The sequence below is a fragment of the Chiloscyllium plagiosum genome, chromosome 1 (assembly GCF_004010195.1).
Source record: "Chiloscyllium plagiosum isolate BGI_BamShark_2017 chromosome 1, ASM401019v2, whole genome shotgun sequence".
In the NCBI taxonomy this organism is placed as follows: Eukaryota; Metazoa; Chordata; class Chondrichthyes; order Orectolobiformes; family Hemiscylliidae; genus Chiloscyllium; species Chiloscyllium plagiosum.
Window position 1 is genome coordinate 69,409,481 of NC_057710.1, and position 13,871 is coordinate 69,423,351.

The following is a 13,871-nucleotide window of genomic DNA, read 5'->3' on the forward strand; positions in this document are numbered from 1 at the left end:
GCTTTGCCCCTTGTAGGCCTGTCTACATACTGTGTCAGGAAGCCTTCCTGCACACACTGGACAAAAACTGACCCATCTATAGTATTCGTACTGTAGTGATCCCAGTCAATATTTGGATAGTTGAAGTCCCCCATGACAACTACCCTGCCTCTCTCACTCCTATCGAGAATCATCTTTGCTATCCTTTCCTTTACATCTCTGGGATTATTCGGAGGCCTATAGAAAACTCCCAGCATGGTGACTTCTCCTTTCATGTTTCTAACCTCAGCCCATACTACCTCAGTTAATGAGTCCCCAAACATCCTTTCTACAACTGTAATATTGTCCCTGATCAACAATGCAACACCTCCCCCTTTTTTACCATCTTCTCTGTTCTTACTGAAACATCTGAATCCCTGAACCTGCAACAGCCGTTCCTGTCCCTGCTCTATCCATGTCTCCGTAATGGCCACAACATCGAAGTCCCAGGTACCAACCCACGCTGCCAGTTCACCCACTTTATTTCGGATGCTCCTCGGGTTGAAGTACGCACACTTCAAACCAGGTTCTCACTTGCCAGTGTCAGATATTTGATTTGGGAACTCCCTACTCTCATCCTCTTCTGTACCTGTCCTACAATTTTGGTTCCCATCCCCCTGCTGTACTAGTTTAAATCCACCTTAATAGCTTTAGCGAATTTCCTACCAGGATATTGGTACCTTTCTGGTTTAGATGAAGACCATCCTGCTTGTAGAGATCCCACCTACCCCAGAAAGAGCTCCAATTATTCAAAAGCCCGAAACCCTCCCACCTGCACTAGCCCTGTAGCCACGTGTTCAACTCCTTTCTCTCCCTATTCCTCACCTCACTAGCATTTGGCAAGGGCAGCAAACCAGAGAAAACAACTCTGCTTGTCCTAGCTCTAAGCTTCCATCCTAGCTCCCTGAATTTCTGCCTCAAGTCCCCATCTCTCTTCCAACCAATGTCATTGGTGCCAATGTGGACCACGACTTGGGGCTGCTCTCCCTCCCCCGAAGGATCCCAAAAACACGATCAGAGACATCACGGACCATGGCACCCGTGAGTCTCTCTCGTCCCTACAGAACCTCCTATCTGTCCCCCTAACTATTGAGTCCCCAATGACTACTGCTCTGCTCCTCTTCCCCCTTCCCTTCTGAGCAGCAGGTGCCCCACTGCTTTCCCCTGGTAAGTCATCCCCCCCAACAGTATCCAAAACGGTATACTTATTGTTGAGGGGAATGGCCACAGGGGATCCCTGCACTGCCTGCCTGTTCCCTTTCTGTCCTCTAACTGTCACCCATCTGTCTTTTTCTTTTATCTGGGGAGTGACTACTCTCTGTAAGTCCTGTCAATAACCCCGTCTGCCTCCCGAATGCTGCTGGTGTTGGGTGCACTTCCCACAGATGTAGTCAGCAGGGACACTAGTGGTGACCCTTACTTCCCACATTCTGCAAGAGGAACATTCCACTGCCCTACATTCCATTCCCACTGTTCTAACTTCCGAAGTGACTACTTAAAAAAAGGATTAGGAAATAAACTATTTACCTTACCTTCATCCCCAGGATCATTCTAGTCAGCTTCTTCTGCATCCCCTCCAAGACCAGCACATCCTTCTTTAGATACACTGCCCAAAACTGCTCACAATATTCCAAAAGCAGTCTGCTTGGAGCCTTACACAACCTCAGTAATACATCACTATTCTTGTATTCTGGTGCTCTCAAAGTATGTGCAAGCATTGAATTTGCCTTTCTACCTATCAACTGAACCTGTATGTTAATCTTAAGAGAATCCTGAACCAGGACTCCCAAGTCCATTTGTGCTTCAGATTTCAGAAGCATTTCCTGTTTGGAATATAGTCCACACATCTATTATTCCTACCAAAATGCATAACGCCACACTTTCGCACATTGTATTCCATCTGCCATTTCTTTGCCCAGTCTCCTAGCCTGTCCAAGTTTTTCTGCATCCTTCCCACCTCCTCAGAACTACCTATAACCTCTAACTATCTTTGTGTCATGATTTGATTAGATTAGATTAGATTAGATTAGATTAGATTACAGTGTGGAAACAGGCCCTTCGGCCCAACAAGTCCACACCGACCCGCCGAAGCGAAACCCACCCATACCCCTACATTTACCCCTTACCTAACACTACGGGCAATTTAGCATGGCCAATTCACCTGACCCTGCACATCTTTGGACTGTGGGAGGAAACCGGAGCACCCGGAGGAAACCCACGCAGACACGGGGAGAACGTGCAAACTCCACACAGTCAGTCGCCTGAGGCGGGAATTGAACCCGGGTCTCTGGCGCTGTGAGGCAGCAGTGCTAACCACTGTGCCACCGTGCCGCCGTTGCCGTCATCTGCAACAATGTCATCAGTTCCTTCATCCAGACTGTTAATGTATAATGTGAATAGTTGAAGTTCCAACACTGACCCCTGAGGAACTCCACTAGTCACAGCTGCCTGAAAAAGATGCTTTTATCCCCACACTCTACCTTCTGCCAGCCAGCCAATCCTTTATCCATGCCAGTCCCTTGCCCCTAACACAATGGGTTCTTATTTAGCAGTCTCCTGTGCAGCACGATGTCAAAGGCCTTCTGGAATTCCAAATAGTTCATATCCACTGATTATCCTTTTTCTAACTTGCTTCTCAAAGAATTCTAATAGATTTGTCAGGCATGACCATCTATTGACAAAGCTGTGCTGACTTCACCCTATTTTACTAGTGAGTATCCTGCCATGTCATCCTTAATAATGGACTCAAAATTCTCACCAGCTACCGAGGTCAGGCTAATCAGCCTGTAATGTTCCATCTTCTGCCTCCTTCCCTTCTTATACAGGGACAAGATTATAATAGACTGGCAATAAACTCAAATATTAAGTAGAAGCAGTGACAAAAGACAGTTTGGTACAGATGATAAAGAAGTAATTTAAGTGAAGATCAAAGATGACAGACCTGAGAAACAGGAGAGGAAATAAAGTACAGGAAATCTATGTGGTACAGTTGTGATCACGGTCTGGCATTGCTGTATAATGCAAATAACATGTTTACATGGAACCTATCAATATTATTTTGATTCAGAAACTAGAGTACAATTTCTTTCCCCTTTTACTGGAATATTGTTCACCGACATTCTCTGTTTTCCAATATCCAATCTAAGTGAACATTCTGTATCTGACAGGCTATACAGGATACTGGAAGTAATGCCAAGACTATTATCAGTTGATATCTATACGCATGTAATTTCCTTTAGAAAGTCGTTCAGTAACAATTAGGAAATGCGAACAGTGTCTCAACTTAACTTTCCTTCCCCTAGGGATACAAAATTCAATTGGAGCACATCCTATTGTTGGGATTGCAATCGGTAAACACATGACATATGCTGGGAACTGAAGCATGAATGTTTAGCCAGAGTGAATGGCTTGTACGTGGGTGGTGTTTCATAGGGAAAAAGATGACAAAATTCACACAATGTGAGAACACGCTAAATTTATAGAGTAGCCTTAAGTTAGTAAATTCATCCAAGCCAGTTCACAGGAAAATTACAAATCCAAATTTAGTACCAGGCCGCTTAAGTCGATATTAAGGTAGATGTCCAAAAGCTTGTTCAAAGAGGAGATTTTAATAGCATCTTGAAGGAGAAAGGAGAGAAAGACAGAGAGAGGTAGAAAGATTTAGGAGAGTGTTCTAGACACTGGTAGCTGCAATCACAGCCACCAGTGAAAGTCAAGGATGAGTTAGATGCCAGAGTTTGAAATGTGCAGAGTTCTCAGAGGGCTGAAAATATCAAGTTGATTCTGGATATAGGAGGAAGGGAAACCCTTAAGACAACTGAAAACAGGAATGAGAATTTTAAAATTGAGGCAGTTCTGGACAGGAGCTAATGTAAGTTAATGAGGACGGGGTAATTAGGGGTAGAAGTTAGAGCATACTAAAATAGCAAAAGAATACACAATAAATAGTATGTTACAGAGTAACTGAGAGATGGTGGAGTTCAAGTCCACAGATCACTGACAGTAGTAGGACAGATAGTTATAGGAGTTAAGATGACAAACTGTATACTTTCCTTTATTAACTGAAGGTTTGGATGCAAGAATAGGGAGTTTAGAATAGCATCAAACAATAGTTTGGCATGAACTAGAGTACTAGGTTCATACTGTACCTTCTTACAGGAAACCTTTTATACAGAAGCTATGAAGGAAATTTAAGAGGATATTGCCTAGATTGGGGAATTTTGATTATGAAGGAAAATGAATAGGATGGTGTTGTTTACTGTGGAGAGAGGAAGTTAAGTGTAGTTTTAATTGAGGTGTATAAAATTATATTGGATCTGGATAGAATGGATAAGAAGGACCTATTCTACTCAGTAGAAAGGTCAGTAGTCAGGGGGCATTGATTTAAAGAGTTGAAGAGAAATCATTTTCTCTGGAAGATGGTAGGAATTTGGAACTCACGACTTCAATCAATGAAAGGGGTAAAAACATTCTTTGTATTTATAAATCTGTTTGGATGTGCATTTGAAGCACAGTAACTTAAAGGGCTACAGACCAACCAGTAGGCTGGTTAACCTACTGTCAGCTGACCTAGAAATGATGGACGCAAGGGCCTCCTTTTATGCTTTTCTTTCAGTGCTATTTCTTTCTCTGAATGCACAGGTGAATTGAAATTGCTATGCCATGATGTTGATTCAACATCAAAAGTGGTTCAACTACAATCAAATATATCTCTGTCTTGTGCATTACGAGAGGAGTGCCTCCAGTTATTGGATGCAAATGCAAGTCACATATTTTGGAGAATGAATGATACCCAAATTTCACGAGAACAATATTATTTCAATGCAACTGTTTCCTGGGTAACCTTAAAGAGGATTGATGCATTAAGAACCTATTTGACATGTCACATTAACATCAAAGGAGCACCAAATATCCTTCATCGTTTTGAAATTGAAGCAGGCTGTAAGTATCTTTTCTGTAACAATGTTTGTATTACTTGCTAGGCTAGAATAAGGACTCCAGGAAATAGAAATTCTAATATAGCTGAATAGAACATGTGACCATATTTAATGTCAGTTTTTGTTTAATGAAACCTCAAATAAAGAAATACCAAGTTCTGGGAATAATCCACATAATTATTAGTATCCCAGTAATATGTAAAACTTTGCTTTTGTGGTTGAGAATCAAAGGCTTGGATGTGGACAAAACGTTTTCCCCAGTTCTCGCCCTATTGTGGTACATATAGGGTTAAGCTCAGATTCACTCAACAGGAATGTGGTGTCTTTGGCTGAGTCAGCATTTGTTGTCCATTCATAATTGCTGTGGAGAAGATTATGGTGATTTGACACAGTGACATCAGTTTATAGAGAATGAGTCCAAAATTCCTTTTAGCTTAGGATATGCAATTTGGATCCATGAGGCTTCCACTCCATTTAACTTATAATCCAACACCGTTTAAAGAGACTTGATGAACCTCTTGCCTGAATTCCTCCTTCTTGTGGTGCAGGTTTGAACAGTTCTCAGGCTATTCAGAAAATTGGACTCATTGCTGTAGAAATCTGTTATAGCTGGTTTGTGCATGCAACATATAAAAATAAAGCCTAAAGTTTGCCAAATATCAAGCCACATTGCTCAAAGTGGGTTGAACTGCAGCATCAGAAAAGCCTTAGATCTGCTCTAGAAAAAGGAAATCAAGAACAAAATCATGTAGCTGCTAGAAATCTGCAATCTGAACATAAAATGCCAGAAATACTGAGAGGGTCTGGTAGCACAGTTGGAGGAAGAAACAGAACTAATGTTACAGGTCAGTGACCTCCTGGTGAAAGGTTAATGGATTGAAAGGCCAATTCTGCTTTTCTCTCCATCAATGTTGCCTGACCCGTTGAGTATTTTTAGCATTAGTAACCCTAGAGAGACAAAGTTTATGACCTTCTCCATGCTGTCACTTTAATGCTGCTTTTTGAGATGTCTTATCACAGCTTTGGTTCTTTAAGGTTCTATTCCTTCTCCATGGAAGGACCACAGATTGTTGGGGACCGAATGCAATCTGCTGCTGGAGTGGATATCTCCATTGTGCCTCCACATCATAGCTACAGATCATCTAATCACACACAGTAATAACCTTGTCTGAAGGCCAACAGATGTCCCACTCAGCTACATTTGTTTTGCTGTTTATTCCTTAAACAGCATATTACAAATTATGTATTCTGAAATCCAAGAAAAGTATATATGGTGTTGAACTCAACTAATAAGCATTTTCTGTTCAGTCCCTGGGTTCATTTCAAAATGGTAATTGTCCAATGTAAGGCACAAGACAGGGATTGAACACTGAATGTTGTGTATAGCTATGGCCTGAAATGCTGATCACGAGAGAACAATCTTCAGGTACAACTGAGGGTGTGGCATTGATTAATATAACGGAGTTAAGGTTTTGGAGGAGAAGAAGCAAATAAATGGAAGAACTACGGATGCTGGAAATCAGAAACAAAAACAGAAATTGCTGGAAAAGTTCAGCAGGCCTGGCAGAACTATGTGGAGAGAAATTAGAGTTAATGTTTTGGATCCAGTAACCCTTCCTCAGAACCTGAATACTTTAACTAGTTAGCCTAGAATTAAGCTTTTCAAGATTGCATCTAGTTTGAAGTTTCATTCTGAAATAACAGTTCCTTGCTGGATTAATTGGAAATGAATTGCTTTTCATTTGGGTGAGTGAGTATGTTTAGTGGCTGCAATGTGCTAGCCTGCTAGGAATGCTGCTCCAAAGAGGACCACCAGGAAGGCAATTAGGAAGTCACCTCCTGGTATATTACTATATTCCTGCAGAATAAAAGCAATAAACTCCAGGTGACTTTTTTTATATTCTCTTGTCAGATCTGAAATTGTAGTCTGCATACATGCAGTTTTTCTCTCAGCAAAGCAGAGAAATTTATTGCACTTGTACATACTGAGGGATTACTATAACGTCTACCAAGCTGAAACTTCTAACACTTGTCTCTTTTAAAACATCACTTTTTAAAACTGAAAGGCATCAACTTTCAAGATTTCTGCATAATTTCCTTTTAATGATTCATAATTGTTGCTATTTTCTGAATTAGATTTCGTTGAACTTAATTTCTGAATTGCCAAAACATAACGCTTCTTTGCACTGGACAGAAATGTAAATTCATAAAATATGCTGCCTATAGTGTTTCATTATAATTATTTTGTTTCAGTGCCTCCTGATAAGCCAAAGAATATTTCCTGCATTTCATACTGGCGTGTAAACTTTACTTGTTCCTGGGACCAAGGGCGTGAAACCCACCTAAAGACTAATTTTACATTAACTAGAAAACGGTGAGTATAAAAATGACATATTGCACTTGATCTTATAACACTGGACATGATATCAATGTTTCAATTAATTTCTTTGTGCCAAAGAAGAACTGTATCACTTAAGAACTACTTCTGTAGAATGTTTCAAACCATGTACTGTAGAATGAATTAAAATTTTGTTGTCATTTCCAGTAAATTATTGGTGCTGGAATGGTGTCTCGACTCTTAGAAAACTGCTGATCAGGGGTCAAATTTGCTTTTGCTTTGAATTATTTCCTGTTAGGTCTGTATATGCTGATATTGCTACATTTTAAGTACAGTATTTGGTCATGACAGGGTCATTATAAACAAATGAAAATCATATACATTACACTTTTGCTGCTGCACTAAGAATAATTGATGATGAAACTGCTGGGAAGTGCCTCCAGTTAAAACCAGAAAGAATTGTTAAGTTTTAAAAATTGTTGGAATTCCAGATAAAAATGTCGTAGTTTTTCATTTGCAGAGCATCTGAGCACAAGACAGGATCTTGATAAAAGGGCTGTGAGATAGTCCTGTGGCTATCACGTTTCATAATTGTTATCTATGACCCAAAAGTTAACTTAATGGAAGTAGAATAATGATAATGAAGGGGGATCCTTAAACAAGTAAGCATTACTTGATGGAAAGCGAGAGGTCATCTGTGCTAAAATCATCTCAGAAGATTTGAAGAAGATCAGGCAATGTGGCTTGATATTTAGCTATAGTTGAAGTAAATTTCTACATATGGGGAAGAAATGTCCAACAAACCAGTGCTCCCTAGGTGATTGAAAAAAAAGAGTAAGCTGAAACTGAAAAAAATGGATGCATGACTGATATACAGTTGATAATGATAAAACAATTATAAAAATAAAATAAATTCATAGGTGAAGTGAAAAATGACTAAGAAACAAAGAAAATGTAAAGAGAGGCTGGTATCTAATATAAAAGGAAATCCAAGAATCTTCTATTGGCATCAAGAGGAGACTGTATTGTGGTAGTGTCATTGGACTTATAATTCAGAGGTTCAGAGTAGAAGTTTGGGGAGGATGGGTTAAAATCTTACTGCAGCTGGTATAATTTGAATTCAACTAATGAAGCTTTAATTAAAAACTTGTCTCATTGAAACAATTCTCAATTGTCATACAAATCCCTTCTAGTTCACTGAAGCCCTTCAGCGAAGAAAATCTGCCATTCTTGTCTCGTTTATTACTCCAGACCCATAGCAATACGGCTGAGTCTTATATGGTTTAGCAAACCTCCTAATTGTATTAAGGCACTAAGGAACCTAAAAGAAAATATGAAACCAGATGGACCATCTATCAACAGGTTACACACTGGGAATGACAACAGCAACCTAGCAAAATCCTCCCTACTAACATCTGGGGGTTTGTGCCAAAATTGGAGAGCTGTCCCACAAACTAGTCCAACAACAGCCTTATATACTCATACTCTTAGAATATTCTTTACAATAGTCCAGGCAACATGGTCACTATCCCTGGCATCATCAGAGAAAGCAGCACAGTGGTAGACAGTCAGGAAGGAGTTGCCTGAGAGTCCTCAACATTGTTTTTCAAGGATTTGGACAGGTTTTGTGATAGGACAAGAATATGGAAATGGAATGTAATGTGGAAAAATATGAGGTTATCCACTTTGCTAGGAAGAACAGAAAACTTCATGAAGTCTCATGGCATTGGGTCAGACATGGGCAAAGAAACCTCCTGATTGCCATCTAGTCCCTTTGGACATCTACACTTTCCAAAGTTTCACTATTTAAGAATTACTGTGCACATCTGTTCTTCTTACCACATTTTTCCACATTATATTCCATTTCTACATTTTTTTCCAATCAGTAAGACTGTCCAAATCCTCCTGAAAATGTTTTCCACTTTCTTCCCAACACACATTCTGGCATGGCTTTGTATTTGCAATTACATTTGAACCCCGTCTCCAATCATTGAAAGATATTGTGAATAGCTGGGCCCCAAGCACTGATCCTTGCAGTACCCCATTAGTCACAGTCTGCAAGTGTTGGAATGACCCATTTATTCTGACTGTCTGTTTTCTGTCTGTTAGTCACTGTATTAGCTTCTATACAATGTGCTTCAAGTTTGCTAACCAATCTCCTGTAGGGGATCTTATCAAAAGTTTCTGAAGGTCCAAATATAAATATATATAAACATCCAAACTTATATCCATCTACTCCCCTTTATAAATGTTGTTAGTAGCTTACTCAACAAGTTCATCAAACATGATTTCTTCATTGTAAATCCATGCTGACTATGCCTAATCAAATATTTTTTTCTCCGAGTGTAGATATCAAGGCCTTTATGATAGATTCTAATATTTTCCCTATTACTGATGTAAAGTCGATGGGTTTGTAGTTTACATTATCTTCTCTTGCTCCTTTTTTAAATAATGGAGTGATATTTGTTACCTTCTAATTTGCAGAAATCATTCCAGAGCCCAAAGAATTTGCAAGATAATCAACATGCATCAATGCTATCTATAGCCATGTCCTTTAACACTCTGTGATGTAGACTATCACGTTCTGGGAACCTAACAACTTGTAATGCTGTCAAATTCTCGTGTTCAACATTTTTGCTAATATTAATTTCCTTCAACTCCTCTTTCTCCCTAATCACTTAGATCTCTAATTCTGGGATATTCCTTGTGTCTTCCTCAGTGAGAACAAACACAAGTGTTTGTGTAGCTTCTTTAAGTAAGTTCTCTATCATTTCTCTGTTCTCCCTTAGCAATTCTCTTGACTTTACTTTTAACGGAGTAACATTTGTTTTAGCCAAACATTTCCTTTTCACATATCATGGAAGCTTTTACAGTCCATTTTTATATTTTTGCTAGATGGCATTAACGTTCTATTCTTTCGCTCTTTATCAATTTCGTGGTGCCCCTTCGCTGTATTCGAAAAACTTTCAATACTCATTTATTATTATTTCTAGCCATTTTATATGCCCCTTCTTTTAATCTAATACAATCCTTAATGTTCTTTGTTAGCCATAGGACAGATTTTTCTTTTTTAAAACTTTGCCAATTGACGGAATATATAGTTGCTGTAAGCCATGTAATGATCTTTAAAGGTTTTCCATTACCTATGTACAGTCATCCTTTTAATGCACTTTCCCAATTTAGCCCAGCCAATCTCATGCTTTTATCATTTCCCGTATTCATATAAAACATTTTTTATGTGGGTTGACCTACCTTCTCCACAAACAGAATGTAGATTTGTGTCATATTGTGTTCACACATCGCGAAAGGTTCTTTTGCAGAAAGGTTATTAATTAACTCTTTCCATTAGATAGTACTAGATCTAAATTAGCATGTCCTTTAGTTGGCTCCTCAACATACTGCTCTAGAAAATCATCTCTGACACAGTCCAGAAACTGGTCCTCCACAGCTTTAGTTCACAATTGGTTAAAGTCTATACATAGATTAAAGTCTGTGTTGCCTGTACTACATGCTTCCGTCTTGATTAATACCATGCCTCACACTACCAGTACTATTTGGCGGCCTATTAATAACTTGAATCAAAGTCTTACTACCCTTTGTTATTTCTTAGTTCTACTCAAACAAATTCCACGTATTGCTTTCCTGATTTGAGACCCTCGCTTTCCAAAGTACTGATTCCTTCCCTTATTATTAGTGCAACTCTACTCTTTTCCTCCTTGTCTGTCTTTCTTAAAATTTGAATATCTGTGAATATTTGTTTACCAGCCATTAATCAACCATGTTTCTGTAATGGCAATTTGATCAAAACCATTTACCTCTATTTGTGCCTTTGACCTTAGATCATTAACCTTGTTGTGAAAGCTTTGTGTATTCAGATAGTGTTTGTCTTTGAGAACACTGTCTTTTTACATTATTCCACATCCCAGGTATACCTGTACTTGATGCCAGTTTTTTTTTCTTCCGTCTTCAACTTTTCTACTTCCGGATATCCACTTACCTCCTACACACACACACACACACACACACACACACCTTGGTCTACTGATGAGGTCTCCAGCATCCCAGAAGCCAGTCTTCAACTAATTTTGATTCAATAACAGCTCTTGATATCAAATTTGACCCAGTGAAGTATCAAGGAGCCCTAGCAAACTTGGAATTAGTGGGCATCAGGGGAAACTCTCTGCTGTTGGAGTCATACCTGGCACATTGGAAGATGGTTGTGGTTATTGAAGGAGAAAGTGAGGTCTGCAGATGCTGGAGATCAGAGCTGAAAATGTGTTGCTGGAAAAGCGCAGCAGGTCAGGCATCATCCAGGGAACAGGAGAATCGACGTTTCGGGCATAAGCCCTTCTTCAGGGCTGATTCCTGAAGAAGGGCTTATGCCCGAAACGTCGATTCTCCTGTTCCCTCGATGCTACCTGACCTGCTGTGCTTTTCCAGCAACACATTTTCAGCTGTGGTTATTGAAGGTCAGTCATCTCAGTTCCAGGACATCTCTGCAGGAGTTTCTCAGGGTAGTGCCCTAGTCTCAGTCATCTTCAGCTGCTCAGAAGTGGACATTTTTGCTGATTATACAATGTTCAGTATTACTTCTGACTCCTCAAATATTGAAGCAGTAGGTGCTCAGATGTAGCAAGACCATGACAGCATTGTTTTCTTGCCTCACTATTTTTTAATTGGTACTGCATTGCCATCATACCAGTACTTCCATAATGTTCTTTTGCTTTTGCCATTTCAGCAAAGATACCATCACACAAACATATTCAAAGGGACAATAGCCAAGGACCACCAAGGAGAAAATTACAGCTTTTGGTTGATCTAATTTGATTCAAAAACAGCAAAAAAAAGCCTTTCCCTCCACATTGGCTCAGCTTTATGACAATGAGGTGTAATAGATAGATTGGACATTAATAATGGTGTATGTTGGCACTTCTGATGTGGTCTGCAATGATAGAACCTGTTTAGCACTGGCAGGTTGATTTGTTTCATGAAATCCTGTCATTTATATAATCAATTTAAAAAAAGGAAATTATTTCTTTTGTTAGTATTTCAGTTTTATCCCCGCTTTTATTTTTTTTTACAGGCAATTTATGAAAAATGAGATCTGTCCTAACTTGAAGAAGAGCTCGTGTTCTTTTGAATACCCAGAATTAGACATTTTAGGAAACTATGCAATTATTGTAGAGGCACAGAATGCTCTCGGCAAAGCCTCATCTGATCCTTTAGACCTGGACGTTTGGCATACTTGTAATTATCAATATTTCATTCAACAATCTATGTTGTGCAGTAATTTTCAAAGCCATTGTAAGTGTGAAAGTGTCAGTAAAATGGGGGAAAATAGAACACGCATTTTGTTCCTGAGAACATCCTTCTTTATTGTACGCTTTCCTTTCAAATAGCAATACACATAAGACTATAAGACAAGGAACAGAAAAAGGCCATTCAGCCCACTCCATCTGCTCTGCCATTCAATGAAATTATGACTAATCTGATAACCCTTAATTCTACTTTCCTGCTTTTTCCCCATAACCCTTGATTTCCTTTAGATTAAACATCTGTCTATCTCAAGTTTAAATATATATTTAACAACCTAGCCTTGACATTCCTCTGTAGTAAAGAATTCCGTAGATTTAATACCACCTTACAGAAGAAGTTCCTCCTCATCTCTGTCTTAAATGTGCAACTCCTTATTCTGAGATTATGTCCTTTGGTCCTAGGCTGTCCAACAAGGGGAAACAACCCTTCTACATGTATCCTGTCAATGTCCCTAAGAATCTCATCTGTTTCAATAAGATCACTCCTCATTCTTCTCAATTCCAATAAATACAAGTCCAACCTTATTAATGTCTCCCCATAAGACAGTTCCTCTATACTTGGTGTAGCCAAGTGAACCTTCTTTGGACTGTCTCCAATGGCAGTGTATCTTCCCTTAGAAGGTGCTCAAAACTGTTCACAGTATTCCCGCTGTGGTCTGACTGATGCCTCCTATAGTTTAGCAAAGAACAGTGCGAGTGGCCTGTTCTTCATTCTCAAGGTTGGTTGCGACTCTGCTTCGATGTTCCAAATTGACTGTAAATGTTCTCAATTGTCTGCCTGTGCTCCCAGATAGGGGAAACCAGCCATTCCTTGCCCATAACTGGTAAAAGAGTACAGAGGCAGGGAAATATCAGGGAATCCATTATGTCTCTCTCAAAATTTACTTTTGGTCCTGCCTCCGAATCACATTCCTCAGTAATTCCTCAATAATTTTTCTCAATGTATCCAAGAATATGTTCACTTAAGAATGGCTAATATAGGCCAAGATGAACATGAAGCAATCTCACTGTCATTTGTTTTTTGAAATTTTAATAAATGCAAGATAACTTGACTGATTACTGGTTTATTCTTTAATACAGGGAAAACTGATCCACCTTGGAATGTAACTGTTCACTCTATCCTGGGTCAATCAAGGTCTTTGCTTGTAACATGGTGCAAACCTAAAATGGCACCACCAAACCTTCCATTATACTATGATCTGCAATACCAAAAAGTTGGTACAAACAAATGGATTCAGGTACACAACCATTTGAATCAATTGT

General features: G+C 39.3%; 1 protein-coding gene across 4 annotated transcripts in view; it reads left to right on the top strand.

Annotated features, from left to right (window-relative positions):
* LOC122549289 (interleukin-6 receptor subunit beta-like) overlaps positions 1-13,871 on the top strand; it is an 80,224-nt gene that overhangs the window by 42,491 nt on the left and 23,862 nt on the right. For all 4 annotated transcript variants that reach the window (XM_043688838.1, XM_043688829.1, XM_043688856.1 and 1 more), the window contains exons 4-7: positions 4,660-4,959; positions 7,209-7,329; positions 12,377-12,540; positions 13,689-13,846. In XM_043688838.1, coding sequence (XP_043544773.1) covers positions 4,660-4,959; positions 7,209-7,329; positions 12,377-12,540; positions 13,689-13,846 — 743 coding nt within the window. The remainder of the gene's footprint in view (positions 1-4,659; positions 4,960-7,208; positions 7,330-12,376; positions 12,541-13,688; positions 13,847-13,871) is intronic.